The 15,823-nt window shown below is 48.3% G+C and overlaps 1 protein-coding gene across 1 annotated transcript in view; it reads left to right on the top strand.

Moving 5' to 3' along the window:
- Positions 1-15,823, top strand: part of PAX5 (paired box 5) — a 144,538-nt gene that overhangs the window by 53,373 nt on the left and 75,342 nt on the right. The window contains exon 6 of the mRNA XM_009321278.1: positions 1,034-1,209. Within this exon, the coding sequence (XP_009319553.1) occupies positions 1,034-1,209 (176 nt within the window). The remainder of the gene's footprint in view (positions 1-1,033; positions 1,210-15,823) is intronic.

The following is a 15,823-nucleotide window of genomic DNA, read 5'->3' as shown; positions in this document are numbered from 1 at the left end:
TATTTACTGTTGTTCTTGGAGTTCCACCTCCTGGAGTCCTGGGAATACTGCAGACCTCAGCTTTCGGTGCATAAAAGATACATTTCTAGCACTGACAGGTGAAGGAAAAGTAGAAAACCACTGTGAATCTGCAAAAAGCAAATCGAAACAAGCCCCTGTATTGCAGGAGTCTTTTCGAACTGCCAATCTAAACATTTCTCAAACTTGTCTCATGGCTTTTCAGCTGTGGGCAGTCACTTACGACTTCTGCTAAAAATCTCTGCCAATGGGGAGAGAGAGAAAAACGTGCCTTGGAGCCCAGGCTTTCATCATGCCAATAAGCTTAGGAAATACAAAGTGAAATCGCAGTGCCAGAACAGTGCACCAGATCAGACCTTTCTGACGGTGTTGCAGTGGTAACTCTGAGCCCCAGGGACATCCCATCTCAGTATGGCAGGTAGTGCCTGTGTTTTGGAGGTTGTCTGGCTAGCTGCTGCCAGCGGGAGGTGGTGCTGGATGGAGAGTCCCTGCTTCCCAACATGAGCACACTATAGCTCAGAGGTCAGCACAGGATGGCGCTGAGCAAGACTTGAGGTACCGCAGGAAGGGGGTGAAGCGTATGGGTGGTGACTGGGCAAAGCAGATCTGCTGGAGCTGACCCAAGTTGACTGTGACTGTGGCATCAGGTGGTGTACTTATCCTCCCGTGTCCTCCTGCATCCAGACCGTGAACCAGACAGGTTTTCAGGTAGTGCAGTAAAAGTGGTATGAGCAAAGATGTGACCATTATCCTTTGTCCTGCCTTTAAATTATGTGTGAAACCATTAATGGTAAATTGTGTTGAGGGTTGGCTGTAATGGAAGACCGGTCAGTGCATCTTCTGGCAATATGTGTCTTGGTTGTAACCTCCTACCAAAGAGTCCTCATGGTGTCACCATACTGGTACCCACATCTGTGCAAGGGATGAGACACTCCTCTGTAGTGATTGTGTGATCACTGTGATCACATCATTGTGATACCTACTTATTCTCTGTCTTCTCTCTCCTCTTTGAAAGGTATTCAGGAATCTCCAGTACCAAATGGCCATTCTCTCCCAGGCAGAGATTTTCTTCGGAAACAGATGCGAGGAGACCTTTTCACCCAGCAGCAGCTAGAAGTGTTGGATCGAGTCTTCGAGAGGCAACATTATTCTGACATTTTCACAACAACTGAGCCCATCAAACCAGAGCAGGTACTATTGCAAACATTCAGTGTTTTCCGGATATGCGTTCTGCTGGCAGAGGTCTGCTTTGTGAACATCACCAAACACTTCCCAGAGTCTCAGTAGAAAAGCATGGAGAAACAGGTGTTGTATCAAGCTCTTCAGTCAAGTGCACGTTAGCCATAAAAGACTGAGTATTAAAAAAATGAAGGACAACACTTGTTGTGTAAACATTAGCAAGTGTTTGAGTATGAAGTGACACCTGATCTGGGCCAGTCACATCGAACGAGTGCTTAAAGAGCATCACAGCTTCTGGTGCTTTTGTTAGATCAAAAGCAGACTATGCAGGTAACAAGGAGAAGACTTGCAAAACCTAATGCCTAATTTTGCTTCATAGTTAGCATGATTGTGCACACAAATTAGACTTTTGTATCCAGAAATGGCTTATTAGGCATGTAATTGGCCATTTGCTGAAAGAAACGCCCAATTAGTATGTGAAGGTAAATTAGTTGCACCTACAGATTAGCAGTGTGCTTGAGAAGGACTTGGCACTAATTTTTTGGGAAAGTTCCATTTTTTGCAGGCGCAATACAGAAGCACATGCAAAAACTGATGAGCTATGTCTCTCTGTGTTCTTCTTCTTCTTGGGCGTCAGCCTTAATTTAGCTGCTGAGGGGGAGGTAGAAATGAATATACTGTTGTCAGCAGCAGTATCAGTCTAGCTTGCTACTTAATGATGTATTTGGCCATTAATCTTCAGTGTTCTTAATATTAGACCTGCTTTTTAGCAAGGTGGATGGACTTCTCAAACTGCAGACAACCACTCATTTCCCTTGGAGGAATCTATACATTAGAGGGCCACTGGGGATTATCTCATGGCAGCCTACTACCTTCATGGCTCCAGTTAAGGAATATGTATTGGTATAAATTTTTTGAAAAATTACTTACTTATGCTGAAAGTCATATGGTAGAGTAGAAATTTCTCATGCCTTTAAGCTCACATCTGTCAATAGTTATTTCATTCATAGACCCATCTGCTTTTCACCAGCTTCTGCTGGTTTTGTGGTTTCCCTGGTTTGTATTTGCTGAGGAACTCTGCAGATCTGAACTCAAGCTGGAAAAAGATGGGGAAGATGCTGAGGTCAATTTGATTTTTTTAAAAACTTGTTAGGAAAGCCAAACAAGCGGTGTCTCTGGAAGGTGAAATGGCCTTCACGTACCACTAGATGGTGGTTATCCCATCTGAACACCGGTGATACTGGAGAGGACATGCACTGCACCCACTCCTGCAGCCAGCCTTTTCAGTGTTGGTCACTTAGAAATTGTGTGGTGTTAGATCTGTCCCTCTTTAACTTTTATATGCCAAAAAAGTCATTACAAAGAGAGTGGTGATGGAAGAGGATCGTCTCTTCATTTCTGTGTTCTGAAGTCTCTGAGTCATGTCACTGTACCTCAAGGGAGACAGTCCAGCAGTGAACGTTTATCCAGAGATAAGCTTTTGCTGGTTTAATAGGAAGAACGGGAGAATTGAATGAGGATATTGCTGAAGTGTTATCCTGATTGTCAAATATGGGATATTCGGCTGTTGGTGGAGCAAGGATCTCCCTGGGTCCACATAAGAGCTGTGACTAGAATGGCTGTGCCGCCAGAGAGTTAAGATTGGAGATATGCCCCTATTAATTTGGTTAACAGGGTACTCTCTGCATGCTCTGGGAAGTCAAACAGATGCTGGGAAATGTGATATTATGATGGTCAAAAGATGCTTAGCAGAACCGCCTTGCCTAGGCATATTTAAGTTTAATTACAAATGGAGTTTGTAGTTGTTTGTATGTAGGTTGGAGCATTGTCATTTGCTCTTGGAAGGCTGCGCCATGGTTAAGGGCTCGTGGCTGTTTGGGCTTGGCTTCTTCTTTCTGGTGCCATGTAAAGTGTAACTTTCAACATGAACGCATGTGATCTGTATGATTAGCTCTGGTTCACAAGGATGCGGTATGAACTCCACTGCTTACCAAAGCAGTCATGTTTTACCTCTTTGGCAAGTCAAGCAAAGCTGTCATGATACTTAACCAAAGCGGAGAAGCTGTGTGGATCAATTAGTAAGGCCAAAAAAAAAAAAGAGAAAGAAAATACTGAGAATATTAATGATGTGACTTGGAAAACCAGAGTTGTCCCTGGCATAGATTGTTGTAGTAAACCAAGACCTGCCTCCGGCATCTGGCTGTCCAGAGTGCTGCTGAGCCCAGAGCCATGCATTAGGAGCTAAGTCAGCAACGGGTGTGTGGAGTCATGAGCTATTTCTGTAGAGGAACACAAGGAAAAGATGCTCCTTCCCATAGAGACAAGATGTGGGGAGAAGTCTAGTAGGAGCTGCTGACCCACTGCTTATCTAAGTTATTAGAAACATGGTCCAGCGGCAGCCAGCTGAATATCACTAATCTTACTTGGGCACAAAAATTTGTTGATGTCCCTGCGCACCTGAGGAGTGCTCCAGGTATTTTACTGGAAGAATTGCTATTCTCTAGACAAGTAAGTTCCTTTTTCTCCCTGTTTTGTGCCTCCTCGCTAAGTCTCCCTCCTTGCTTGTGCGCTGGGAACAGTCCCTTGGTCATGGTGAGAAGGGACAGGTCCCTTCTGCACAGCAAAGTGTTTGCAACCTCAGCATGCTCGGTCCCCAGCTGAAGGCTGGCTCCAGCTGCCCAAAGTCCTCCAGATGCATTTTCTGGACAAAATCTGGGCTTGCCTGTTGGAAAGTGTACACTGCCCCTCACATAGGTAGACGTGTTGATGGACTGTGTGGGAGTGCTTGCTCACTGCTGTCAAACCCTTTACTTTGAGTGCTTCCAGTTGCTTTCCTTTACTTTTCCATCTTTAATGTTTTCCTCAGTTCACCTGTATAAAATGGAGACTCATAAGTTATTTGTCACCTCAAAATATGTTGTGCTCTTGACAAGCATCATCTTGAGTTTTCACATCTGCTGTAAGCTGTGCCTTCTATAGGCAGGGAATGAATATTTGTTTTTGGAGAAGGGCTCATACAATGCTGAGAGGGAAGGCAACTGCTGAACAATGACAGGAAAATAAAATATCAGACAGTCCTTTGTTCAGAAACAGTGCCCACTGCATGCACTGGCTGAGGCAGGGATCCCACCATGGGTTTGTATAATCAAAGACTGTGTCAGACTGTGTGCATCAGAGGGCAGAAGTAAGGCATCCTCTATTATGTGCCTCATTTTGCCACCTAATGCCCGGTGGTGCAGCTATGCATGCATAGGTGTGTACTCTGCAGCACAGGTGTGTGATACCTGCACATGCAGAGCGTAAGAAATGTTCAATGGCAGGTGAAGTACAGCAGCTGGGAGCTGGGAAGCCTGAGGCTGAGGGTTGGCTGTGCAAACGGAGCCAAGTCCTCTCATGTCTGTATGTTATGGGGGAGTAATCAAGGCATAAAGTCAGTACTCTAGAAGCACCCTGGCCCACCTCCCCGCAACAGAAACCCGCTATAAACATGAATCCATGTATAAAATGAATTCTTCTCCCTCATGTTTGTGCCCTTTTGTGCTCATTTTTTGCAAACAGCCTGTGATTGATTTGCACTGGCTGCAAATGTTCGTGGAAAACTGATTTCGCATATTTCTGGGCACGGATTTTGAAATGCACGTAGCATTGTGTTTGCAACATCACCATTGCACTGCCGTTCTGCTCATGGCTGCTGGCCACGAGCACCGTGCAGCTCTTTCATTGGCTGGGACAAAGCCCACGGCTTGAATGTCACGTAATCCTCAGGTTCCGGAGAAGGAAAGTCTTCACAGCATCTGCCTCCTGGACTGGCAGCAGCTCCTGTTCTCCTCTCTGTGCCTCATGATGTGTGTGGGTATGGGCCCTGCTGCTCCCCACGGTGTCGGCTCTGCAGTGCAGTCCCACTGCCCATGGGGAAGGCTGTTCATGTTGCTTGCACAGCCGACATCCAGACTTCCCTCGGAGCAAAGCCGTACTGACACAAGGAGCGGCTTTTGCCTGCCTGCCCTGGAGTTGTCCTGTACAGCTATGTCCGTGGCCGACCACCGTACTCCTGCCTTGACCCTGTCACCGGCAAAACCCCACCATTTGTTGTTGCTGCACCGACAATTCAGATTTTATCCAGAACTGGCGCTCATCCCGTGTCCTTCCTATGCCCAGAGCTGCTACACCAAGTGGTGTAATTTTCCATTAGGAGCATCCAGCTGGAGGAACTGGAGGTGCTGGCTGTACTCAGCAAACCCCTCTGTGTGGCTGTGAGGCTGTTTGTCCTTCTGGTGGCTTCCTGCGATTCCAGCCAGAAGGATGGAGGACCTCTCCCCAGCTCCCTGGGGAAGTCGTCTTGGGATGGCCGAGCCCGCGGCCTCGGTCGTGTGAACCATTGACTCAAACGCATTCGCCAGTTAAAGCACGGACAGAAGATGCTCCTGGAAATCAAGACCTGGGAAACAGCCGCCAGCCAAGGGGCTTCAGGCATGGTAGACTGGATGGGTGGAGGAGACAAGCCTGGGGCTCACAGACCGATGCGCTTCTGGTGGCTGTGAGAGCGGGATTAATGCCTCTACAGGGGAAAACTGTGGGATGAAGGATATACAGCAGGATCGGCTCGACAGGAGAGGCAGTGCATTAATTTCTTCAGAATAAACAAGAGAATTATCTATGCTGGATTTCTGTCCACAACAGAAATGGATTCTCTTGTATTTTCAGCTTCACACATGGGTCCAATCGAATACTCATTGAAGCCAAGAGGAATATTTCTATTGACTTCAATAGACTTTAGATCAGGGCCATAATGAGGCATAACATGATGTGACCAGATTCAACGCTATGTAGGTCACCAACTTAGAAGAGAACTGCTTGCCACTAATAGCAGATAATTCCCAGGCCCTTGCTGATGCTTTCCCATTGCTTTTAGCTAGACCTAAATGAATATTTGTTCTCGGATTCATTTCTGGATAAAATGTAGATACTCTGGGCTTAGGTAGAAACCAGTAACCTGGCAAATACATACTAATATATGTATTCATAACATGCAGTGCAGATAAGTTTGGATCTGGAGATAAGCAGAGGCAGATGAAATATGGATAACTAATGAACCTGAAAAAATTACTAATAAGTTGAAAAAAATTGGAAAAATTGCACAAAGTTAAAACCCAATTGCCCTCTGTTTCAGAGAGAGTTGCGATGAAGGAGTTCTCTGAACTGACCAAGAGAGAGGCGTAAATCCTTTTGAAAATCTTCAAGTTTTACTTTTATCTGGCCAAGTATTTGCCAGCTTGGAAAGACAAAAGTTTGTTTTTCACTGCGAGGAGCTGTGTTGGATGGTGTGTCCACAGGAATGCAGCTCCTGAGAGCACGGAGATGTACAGTCCTCACAGCGTTGGGGTTTGATCCTACGAGTAACAGGGGAAAGTCAGAAATATGTCAGACAAAAGAAAAGTCAGAAAAAGTCAGTTAAAGCCAGAAAATGTGACTCATTTTCCTGTTTGTGTGAATAATATGTTTTTTCCTGAGGGACAGTACCTTTTCGCAGACAGTGGCTGCTGAGGATCTTCTTAAAATACCCTAGACTTGCAGTGAGAAATACAGAGCTAATATTTGCTTGTATCTTCCCAAAACTTTATGTTGTCCAGTAACCGTGAAAATTATGGCACTAACCCATGGCTATATTTGAATGTCCAGACTCAAATCTTTTCTTGATCTGCCACCTGCAGAAGTGATCTGAGCATGTAAATGCAAGCTTTTACCCATGACTTGTGTAACAGGGTGTGGTAAACGAAGAGCAAGTTAAAAAGGAAAACAAGACAACAACACACGGCTTGACAAATGGACACAAATGCTAAAATTGGGGGAAAAAAAAGCAAGAAAAAAGACAAAGGAAAAGGAAAAGTGGAGTTCAGCATCGATCTGCCAGCTCTGCAGGCAGCTCCTCGTGTGCAGGCAGGAGGCAGGCAGGCAGCTGGGCGGGAAGGCGTGCCTGTGCTGGGCTTGGCACCCTGTGCAGCGGCGGAACGCACCCTTGGCTCTGCTGGGGTGGCAGGGGGTGGACACGGCGACTGAGGGTCGCAGGGTGCGGGGCGACTTTGCGGGTGGCTGCGTTACCCCCGTGCTGTCCCGCGTTCCTCCCTGCTGGCAGCCGGTCCCTCATCCCGCGCCGGTGGAGGTTGGCCAGGGTCAGCAGCTGGATGCGCTGCCCCAGCTGCCGGTGCCGGTGCTGGCCGGGGGCAGCCGGTGGGTGCTGCCTGCTCACCCCCATTTTGCCGGCACTGTAAGCCCCTCTGCCTGCAGAAATGGGCAGGTGAGGGCAAGTGTTGGCAGTGTGGAGAGGAGCAGGGAGCAAGGGCGGTTCTGTGGTTTTTACGTCTGTGCCTCTTCCAGCTGAAACCTCCTCTTACCCAGTCTGTGGCTTTATTGGTGGGAGGGGAAAAAAAACAGCTCTAAAATCCAGCCTAAGAGAGCACATCAGGAGAGGAAAAACCTTCCCATATTTACTCTCAGTAGACTATTAAACAATACCAGGCTATTAATTTGGCTTTTGAGTCTTCACTAAAGCCCATAAAAGCACACAGTTGTCAAATGGAGTTCATTTTAATTTCCTTTCAATCACAGTAAATTATTCAGGTGATAAATCAGCTGGGGCAGCCTCCTGGCTGTAATAGAAACCCTAATTCCTGGCTAATTATCCAGCCCATTGCTGCCAGCAGATCAATACCCCTACCGAATGGAAAGGGCACGGGGTCTGGGCAGGCAGGGTGGCGGAGGGACAGCAGCTGGGAGCACAGGCGTCCATGACCCCTGCCCCGCGCGGGGGCTGCAGAGGGGTTAAGCTGTGCAGAGCTCCTTCCTTCCCCCACCACCCGTAAGGGAACGCATCCCTTCCCGGGCAGCAATGTGGACCAGGGCAGCCGCGGCTTGGCCACTTGCAGCCTGGCCACCTGCCTTTGCCATGCTCAGGTGGGAGCGGGGTATGGTGCCCCCACGTGCGGATGGAGGAGATGGAGCCTGCTGGGGGCTGGAGGGGATTTTGGCACTCTCCCCCTCTGGGGTGACCCTGCTGTACTTTTGCCACTCGGTGGGATACAGCACTGGCCCTTTGCCGCAGTTGTTCTGTTGATTGCCTGAGTGTGGGACTTTGCTGCTGATCTGCAAGATCAGCCATGACAGGGTGCTTGGGTGGCGTAGGAACGGGGTGCTTGCATCGCAGGGAGCACGTGTGTGCTGCGGAGATGTACTCGCTCCTGGTGCTGCCCGTCTCTGCCGGCTGGTGATTCACACAGGCAGAGGTGGGGAGAGTGTCCTCTGAGGGAATCAGAGGCTACTCAGAAGGAGATAATATTTTTTCTTGCTAAGTAGTACCTTTAAATAATGGCAAAATTTAAGGAGGTTAGGAAAAGACTGGAGAGGACCAATGCTCAGCTGTAACACAGGGCATTTCACTGGGAAGGAATAGCAGCTCTTTGGAGGCCACAGTTGCACTTACCCCATTTTCCCTGCATGAGGTGGCTGTACAAGAACTGTTCTGTGCACAAAGCCCTTCAAACCCCAAGACAATGCTGCTAACTGCAGCCTCCGGTTCACGGGGAGCCATCAGCTCCTGGCGAAATAACAGGGTTATTCTGCAGAGGTGTCAGGTAGAGCTCTTCCATCCGCCAAGATCCCCCAGATGCTCTGGGGAGCTCAGAAGCCCATGGCTTCTGGAGGCTGAGCCTTCAGCACATGAGACTTTGTGTAGGATCCCTATTCCTGTTCACCATCACCGTGATTATTGCTTATTTGCATTACAGTGGTTCTGGGAGGACCAAAGAGGCAGCACGGGGCTAAGAGCTTTGTGCACTGGCTGTCTAGGGGAGAGCGATGTCCCCGAAGTTCTTGCTGTCTGGATGAAGCAGACAAGTAAAGGCTGGTGAGAGGAAAGGGGTTTCACCTGCAGTGCAGATCAAGAGAGAGCAGCTGTAGGCAGTGACTTCTCTGTGGTGCCGCAGAGAGGCTGAAGCCTCCTTGGGACAGAGTCTCATGTCTGAGCCCTCCATCCTTCCATCGTGCTGCTTGGGAAGGGGATGCACCACCTTCTCTTTTGGCTTTGCTCTCTTTTAGGGTCAAGAAGGAGATGAGAAACCTGCCATGGTGTTTCTTGCTGCTGAAAAGCAACTTTTATGAGTAGAAAGACTTTTCTTTTAGAATAGCAGCAGAAAGCACAGCTTCTTGGGCCAACACCTCCCATTCGCATCCTTGCTTCTCTGCCCTCCCTTACAAGTGTTTTTTTGTGCATGAACTTCTGAAGACTGCGCAAAATTCCCTGCATGTGCTGCCTTGTTGTGACATGTCATGTTGGGTGGTGACAGTCAGACTGTGTTGTATGACACCTGGTATTCTGTGTGACAGTGGGGCTGTGGTGGTGGGGAGTTTTCTGTGGAAGCACCATGATAGGAGCCATGTATCCTGCTAATGTCTCTCTGCATCAGCATCACCTTTGCAAAGAGCACCCTGCAGCTTGCATGGACACCTGGGGGTGTCTGTGCGAGCAAGGGATGGAACTAAAACATCTGGTCTTTGAGTAAGAAAAAGAGATGGGAAGAAACGCAGGTGGGATAACCCAAGGGATGCCTGCTGTCGCATCCAGGCAGACCCAGGGATACCCCGTGCCCCCAGCTGAGCTCGATCCCCCTTCCTGTGGGTCCCTCCCCATGGGAAGCAGGTGGTGACCGGTTTTCCCACTTTGTCTGGAAGCAGTGGGCAGGCTGGGGTCAGGATTTCTCCTGCAAAATTTTCCAAGAGACAATAGGGAGCGTTTCCAGGGGTCCACGGTGCCCAGTGTGCAGCGCTGCCTGGCCAAAGAGAAGCTGCTGATGGAGGATGGTGCTGGGGTTTCACTGCACTGACCCTGCTGTGCTGGCAAAGTACAGCAGTAGAGTTACTTGCCGTCATGTAAGAAAAACCCACAGGCTGTTTCTTGTCCTTCTGAGTCTCTCTGTCTCAACCAGGCTGCAGTGAGTCAGAGTCTGAAGAAACAGACCAAAAAGCAAGTAAAAAGAGCCACTGGGCCATGCCTACTTCTTCCCTCTCCTCCCAGCAACGTGTGGCCAAATCAGTGCAATGAAACCAAGCTGGGGGAGAGCAGCAGTGCCTGGGTCTCAGGGATTTCAGGATGTATTTGAAAGACTAGAGCTCTCCCAGTGCCTGTTACTTCGTTGGAGAAGCCCCAGTAATGGCCTGGGTTTCTGCTGATGCTGCTGCCCTCTGAGTCTGCCGCATTGGGCTTGCTGGGAATTGTCTCCCTGCTCGCATGGCTTTGCCTGGGGACCACGTCTGGCTCCGGTGGGGCAGAGCGTGGGTCCGTTTCCTACCTGGAGGAGTCCTTGTCACCTCCTTCCCTTGCCCCAGCAGGGAGGGGGAATCCCAAAATACCAAGGTGGACAATGCCTTCAGGAATTGCAGTGCATTCCTGGTTTTTAGTAGCCCCTTTTTTCCTCCTGACTGCTCTCAGATATGACCATATGTGAAAATACAAATTCCCGAGTTAAAGGAAAGGCCAGCCTTGCTGTGTCTTGAGTTCTGACATCTCCTTTGTCCTTGTCTCTTTTCTCTTTGCTCTGTATGGATGCAGTGGGGGATGTTTTTTGCGCCGGGCAGGCTCCCAGGTTGTGCACAGGCTCATGCAGAGGGGGTGTCAGTGATGTGCGGTGCAGCTGGCAGCGCCAAGGGCACCATGGCCGGTGTGTCACCAGCCGCTGGCCCCGGCATCCCGGTGATGCTCCCAGCGCTCTGGTGCACACGCGCGGCTGAGCCTGTGGGAGCCGAGCTCCAGTGCCTGCAATGGCAGACCAGCTCCCCGGTGTTCAGGCGTGGCTGGGGGCTCTTCAGGGACTGAAATGCCCTCGAGGAGGAGTGTGGTGTGCTTCTTCCCCGAGGGTCTGGGGAAACAGTGTTTGGAAATTGCAACCTTAGCACCGTTTCTGTTGGGTAATGCTGGCAGGGGATGCTTTGCCAGTCACCAAGTTTCATCTCAGCACTTTACACCAGTTTTACAGCCAGAGCTTAGGGACGACAATGGAACACAAAGTCCTGCAAAGGCAGGGGGTGATCTCCTCCAGGAGACTCGCAATGGCTTCCCTAAGTGTGGTACAGAGAGGGGAAATTTAAGAAAAGCTTTCCCCTCTTGTTGTCTTCCCAAAAGCGCCCACATTTCCTTGCAATTTGGGAACTGGCTTTGAGTAATTGTATCTCTTTGTTCATCATGTGTTTTGAAATAAATAGCTATTTTTTTTTCAGTTTAGAGAGATAACCCAGGTCTGTCACATCAGCAAGTTTTAAACAAAAACCCACAGCTTTGTCTTCAGTGGAGTCTTCCTTTCAAGGTTTCATGTCACCAGCAGACAGCTAATGGAAAATCCGTCATTACAGGGAAAGTCACAGACAGTAGCCAGTCAAACAGTGGACTCTGTCCGAGAGCTGAAGGAGAGCAGTGATATACTGGCCACCTGTCAGATTTTCAATATCACATCAAAGCATAATATGTGAGTAAGATGAGTAGAATTATAATTGCTCATGTAGTCTTTGTCCCTTTGAAAAATAACAGGGGAGTCATCCATGCACTTTACAGTGTGTATGTATGTGATGCTCCACTTGCATAGGAAAATAGATCTGGAATTGTCCTGAAGCTGGTTTTCTTTGTGGAAAAAGACAACGTCATGTAATGGCACTAGTCGGCCAAGATTATGTCATAGCAAAATTGACCGACCTCCTTATGTCTGTGTTAGCCCTGCAAGAGAGGGAGAGACAAATCTGTGAGTAAACACACTTGCCTGTTGATCTGTTTAATGCCTGGCCTGCTCACATTAGATTTGAGGGGAAGGGCTTGCACCAGCATTTGAAGAATGGAACAAGACTTCTCTTCTTAGTCCCTGGTAAATGTCTGGATCCCACAGGCTTTGAATAGTTTCAAATACAATTTCCACCCTTTGGTTTGGAAATCACTGCTGTTTTACACTCATTCTGTAGGCTTTCTCTAAATCTGTCCATCACTTTAATCAACAAAGATGGGTTTCTCAAAGTATGCTCCCTACACAGCTAGTGAATAGCTGGAGATTTCGATGTGCTAAAGCATCTTAGAAGGAGCCAAACTCTTCACGGTGGTGCACGGTGAGAGTACAAGAGGCAGGGGCATGAGCTGACACAGGAGAGGCTCTGCAGGGTCCAAGGGAGTGCTTCTTCCCCCCGAGGACAGTCAGGCAGGGCAGAGGTTGCCCTCAGAAGTTGTGCAGTCTCCATCCATGGTGGTTTTCAAGACCTAGCTGGATAAAGCCCTGAGCGAGCTGGCCCTGCTTTGAGGGACCTCTGGAGCTTCCTTCCAACCTGGATTATCCTACAACCTTGATGTCCAGCTACCTGCTGTTCATTCCAAGTGTTATGATGTGACTTAGGGAAACTTTTGTACAGTTGCAATGGAAAATGTGAAAAGTGTGGTTGGGGTGGGAGAGCAGCTCCCGGTTCACACAGTGTGCAGGATGAGATGGAGAGCTGTCTGGGATGAAGCGCCCGGAGCCTAAGCAACTTGCTCAGTGCAGATACTGGGTTTTCAGAAGAATGCCATAGTTTTGGATTACCATTTGTTTAGGAAGAGATTGAATGAAACAACCTACAGAAGGGGTTGTATGACGACAAAAAGCAATTGTGGAGCTAAGCCACTTCCAGAAAAAAGGGCTAGTTTCAAAATTCCTCTCTGCTCATATGAACAGTGGCTGCTTAAAAATGTGATGGCAGCAGAATTTGCTGAAATGAAAAAAATAATTAAATCTGAAAGGAAGGAAACTCATGCTAAGAGAGCAGCTTAACACGTAGAGGGATGGTTTCAGCCCTGCTCCTCTCACCTTGAAAACATAATTGAATAAGGGAAACCTTGGAGAGGTGGGGGTTTCCTCTGCTCATTCTCCGTGCTGCAGAAGTCCCCTCCAGGCCCAGAGCTGACCTGAGGTCTGAGTCAGTCCAGACAAGTCGCGTTCAGAGACATACATGGAGGGCTGGGAGAGAACGAGGTGCTGGAGGCAACAGGTGCCTTTCCGAAATGGGAGCTGCGGAGTGGAGCCAGGCAGAGAAGCTGCACTTGTCAGATGCTGTGTTTGGTTAAAAGTGTTTGATCAGTTATTAGGACCTCTCTAAATAATTAAAACACATGATTAAGTAACAGATAAAATTAAGGTACACAAGAAATTGTCATCAGATCAAGTGCCTGATGAGTGGTTTTCAAGCATTGCCAAGTTGTGAGGCCTCACACCAGTGGGAGTTTTTGCTGAAGTCACAGACCCCACATCTGTATTTTTGTTCAGGCAAATGGTTGCTCTCTGGTTCTTGTGACTGTAGAGACAAGTTTGAAAATATGACCGCAGGTACACTTCTGGCATAAGAAGCGGGATGGCTGTCAGGGTGGGAGAGAAGCTCGGGTCACACCAGCAGTGTGTTCCCTTCTGGCTGTCTGATGCTGTTTTCTCGTTGTGATGTTTTACTGCGTGTGCAGCGCCTGGGCATCTCCAGTGCAGCTGACGTTTTAGCAGCAAAATGATGATTATTACAACAGCAGTGTGTCTGGCTGAACCTGTCTTTCCAACAGAGAATGTTTTGATAAAAACTGAATTGTTTCACTGAAACCTGTCGTCTTTGATGATTTTTCTGCGTAGAAGGTCCCTTGCTGGAGCCTTTCACGATAGCGAGGAGGTGCAGAGCCTCCAGCAGCAGCAGGCTGTGGGTGTCATCAGACAGAGTCTCTTTACCTGGAACCAGCACCCTATGGGTACCCTATAGGTACCACACTCATTGCTCAGCCTGCCTCTGTTTTGCTTCGTTTTCTATACCTGTGTGCAGATAATTTCTGATGTTTCTCGGTGTTTTTTCTGGAGCTGAGGAGCCTGTTTCCCTGCCCTGCAGGCAGGCAGGGTGGACGGGGTGTTTCAATGTGGAAGCGGGTGTCTCCGAGGTGGGTGATGCTGTCCTGCCCTGGTCTCCAGCCTCCTGTCCCGAAGCCTCTACACTCTGGCCCTGCTGCTGGTCGGGTTTGGTTGTCAGTGGGTCTCAGCTAATTAGGAAAGGGGAAAAACAGCTGAAGATTTACCCCATGACGTGAGTGGGGTGCAGTGCCCATTAATCCTTAGTGAATGTCCCATCAAAGAAAGCACCACATCATTCCACAGATTTCCCCCTGCCAAGGGTTTCCATTCACACGGAGCATGCCTGCAGAATGTGTGAAGGGGAAGGAGGGTCTCCACACCTCTGCATCCCCCAAAGCGCTACCTGGCACGTCTTGTTTGCTGCACAAAACACTCTGGTTAAGGGATCCAAGCCTGGGGTAGTCCCATTGCCCTCTGTCAGAGCACAGGTTGTTCCCCATGGAGTTCGGTACCTGCTGCCTCCCTAACCCCACGCCCCTGAGGACTTGTAACTGGAAAGTGCTTTGTAAATCTTCCAAGAACAATGTTTGTCCTTATATTTCTGGCTTTTCTATAAACACATTGTAATGAAAACTGTCTTGCAATTTTGTGGCCCTTCCCATTCCAGTCTTGGGTACAGGTGAAGAAATGAAAGAAAAACTTTGGAAAAATATGTTTGTGTATTTGGGTTTTTTTATGAGGTCAATTCCACATTGGGGATTTGACTTTTTTTTTGAAAGTTGCTACCCCCAAAATGGAAAACAGAAGACTCCTGATCCCCATAGGTTCACCTGGCTCCCAGGGACACCAACAGGAAGAGTGAAAGTCTTTTGGAAAATGAAGAATGTGTGTTTGTGTCCAGCTTTGAAAGTGGCCTGAAATTCGGGAGTTTATATGGATTTGTTCAGCTTTGACTTTGCAACACACCAAAAACCACAGCAAACTCTGTGGCTTTCTCTGTTGTCTTTCATCTGGGTAGAGATTTGGTGCACCCAGAGTTGCAGCAGCTGCCGGGGCTTTGGCTACCTGGGAGGCTTGGTCAGTGGTAAATGCTGCCTGGGGTGTTTTGCCATGGGGTACTGCTTTGAAACCGGTTTATTGTGCACAATGCATAATATGATATAGAGTATGATAAAAGGATTCTCAGACGGCGTTTGTGAAATACCTTCAGATAGTTCACCTGAAAGCGTTACAGAAATACAAATGTTGTTCTTGCAAATGTGCACAAGACTTCTCAAGTGTCAGGAGCTGTCAGTAGGATGGATTAAAAAGATACGGCAATATTAATGTAAACTTCACGCACGTTCCCAGTGTGCCTTCATAGTTCTGCTTCACATTTCTCTGTCGGGAAATGCTTGACTGTGCTACTGGTTGTGTTTTCTTCCCTGCTTACCCGTGCGAGGTGCTTCACTGGAAGCAGTGGAGCCACTGTGATGGAGGATCGTCCATTTTCCCTCCTCCTGTGGCTGAAATTGTTAAGGTTGGGGGTGAAAGCGTCCAGTTCCTGTTCTGAGAAACAGCGTGTTTTAGCAATGTCTTGTGACAATGAGTGGCATAAAGTGATTAGGTACTGGGTTTGCAAAAAGCAAACTGCTTTTTTCATCAGGGTGGGACGTGTTATGCTTTATTTCAACTGGGTGCCCCTTTTTTAGTGCTGCGTATGTGCCGGTTTTTTAGTGTTGCGCATGGGTTGGTGGAGGCTTGTGACGGGT

The sequence above is a fragment of the Pygoscelis adeliae genome, unplaced genomic scaffold (assembly GCF_000699105.1).
Source record: "Pygoscelis adeliae isolate BGI_AS28 unplaced genomic scaffold, ASM69910v1 Scaffold433, whole genome shotgun sequence".
In the NCBI taxonomy this organism is placed as follows: Eukaryota; Metazoa; Chordata; class Aves; order Sphenisciformes; family Spheniscidae; genus Pygoscelis; species Pygoscelis adeliae.
The sequence above is the reverse complement of the archived record's forward strand: the minus strand, read 5'-3'. Positions and strand labels throughout refer to the sequence as shown.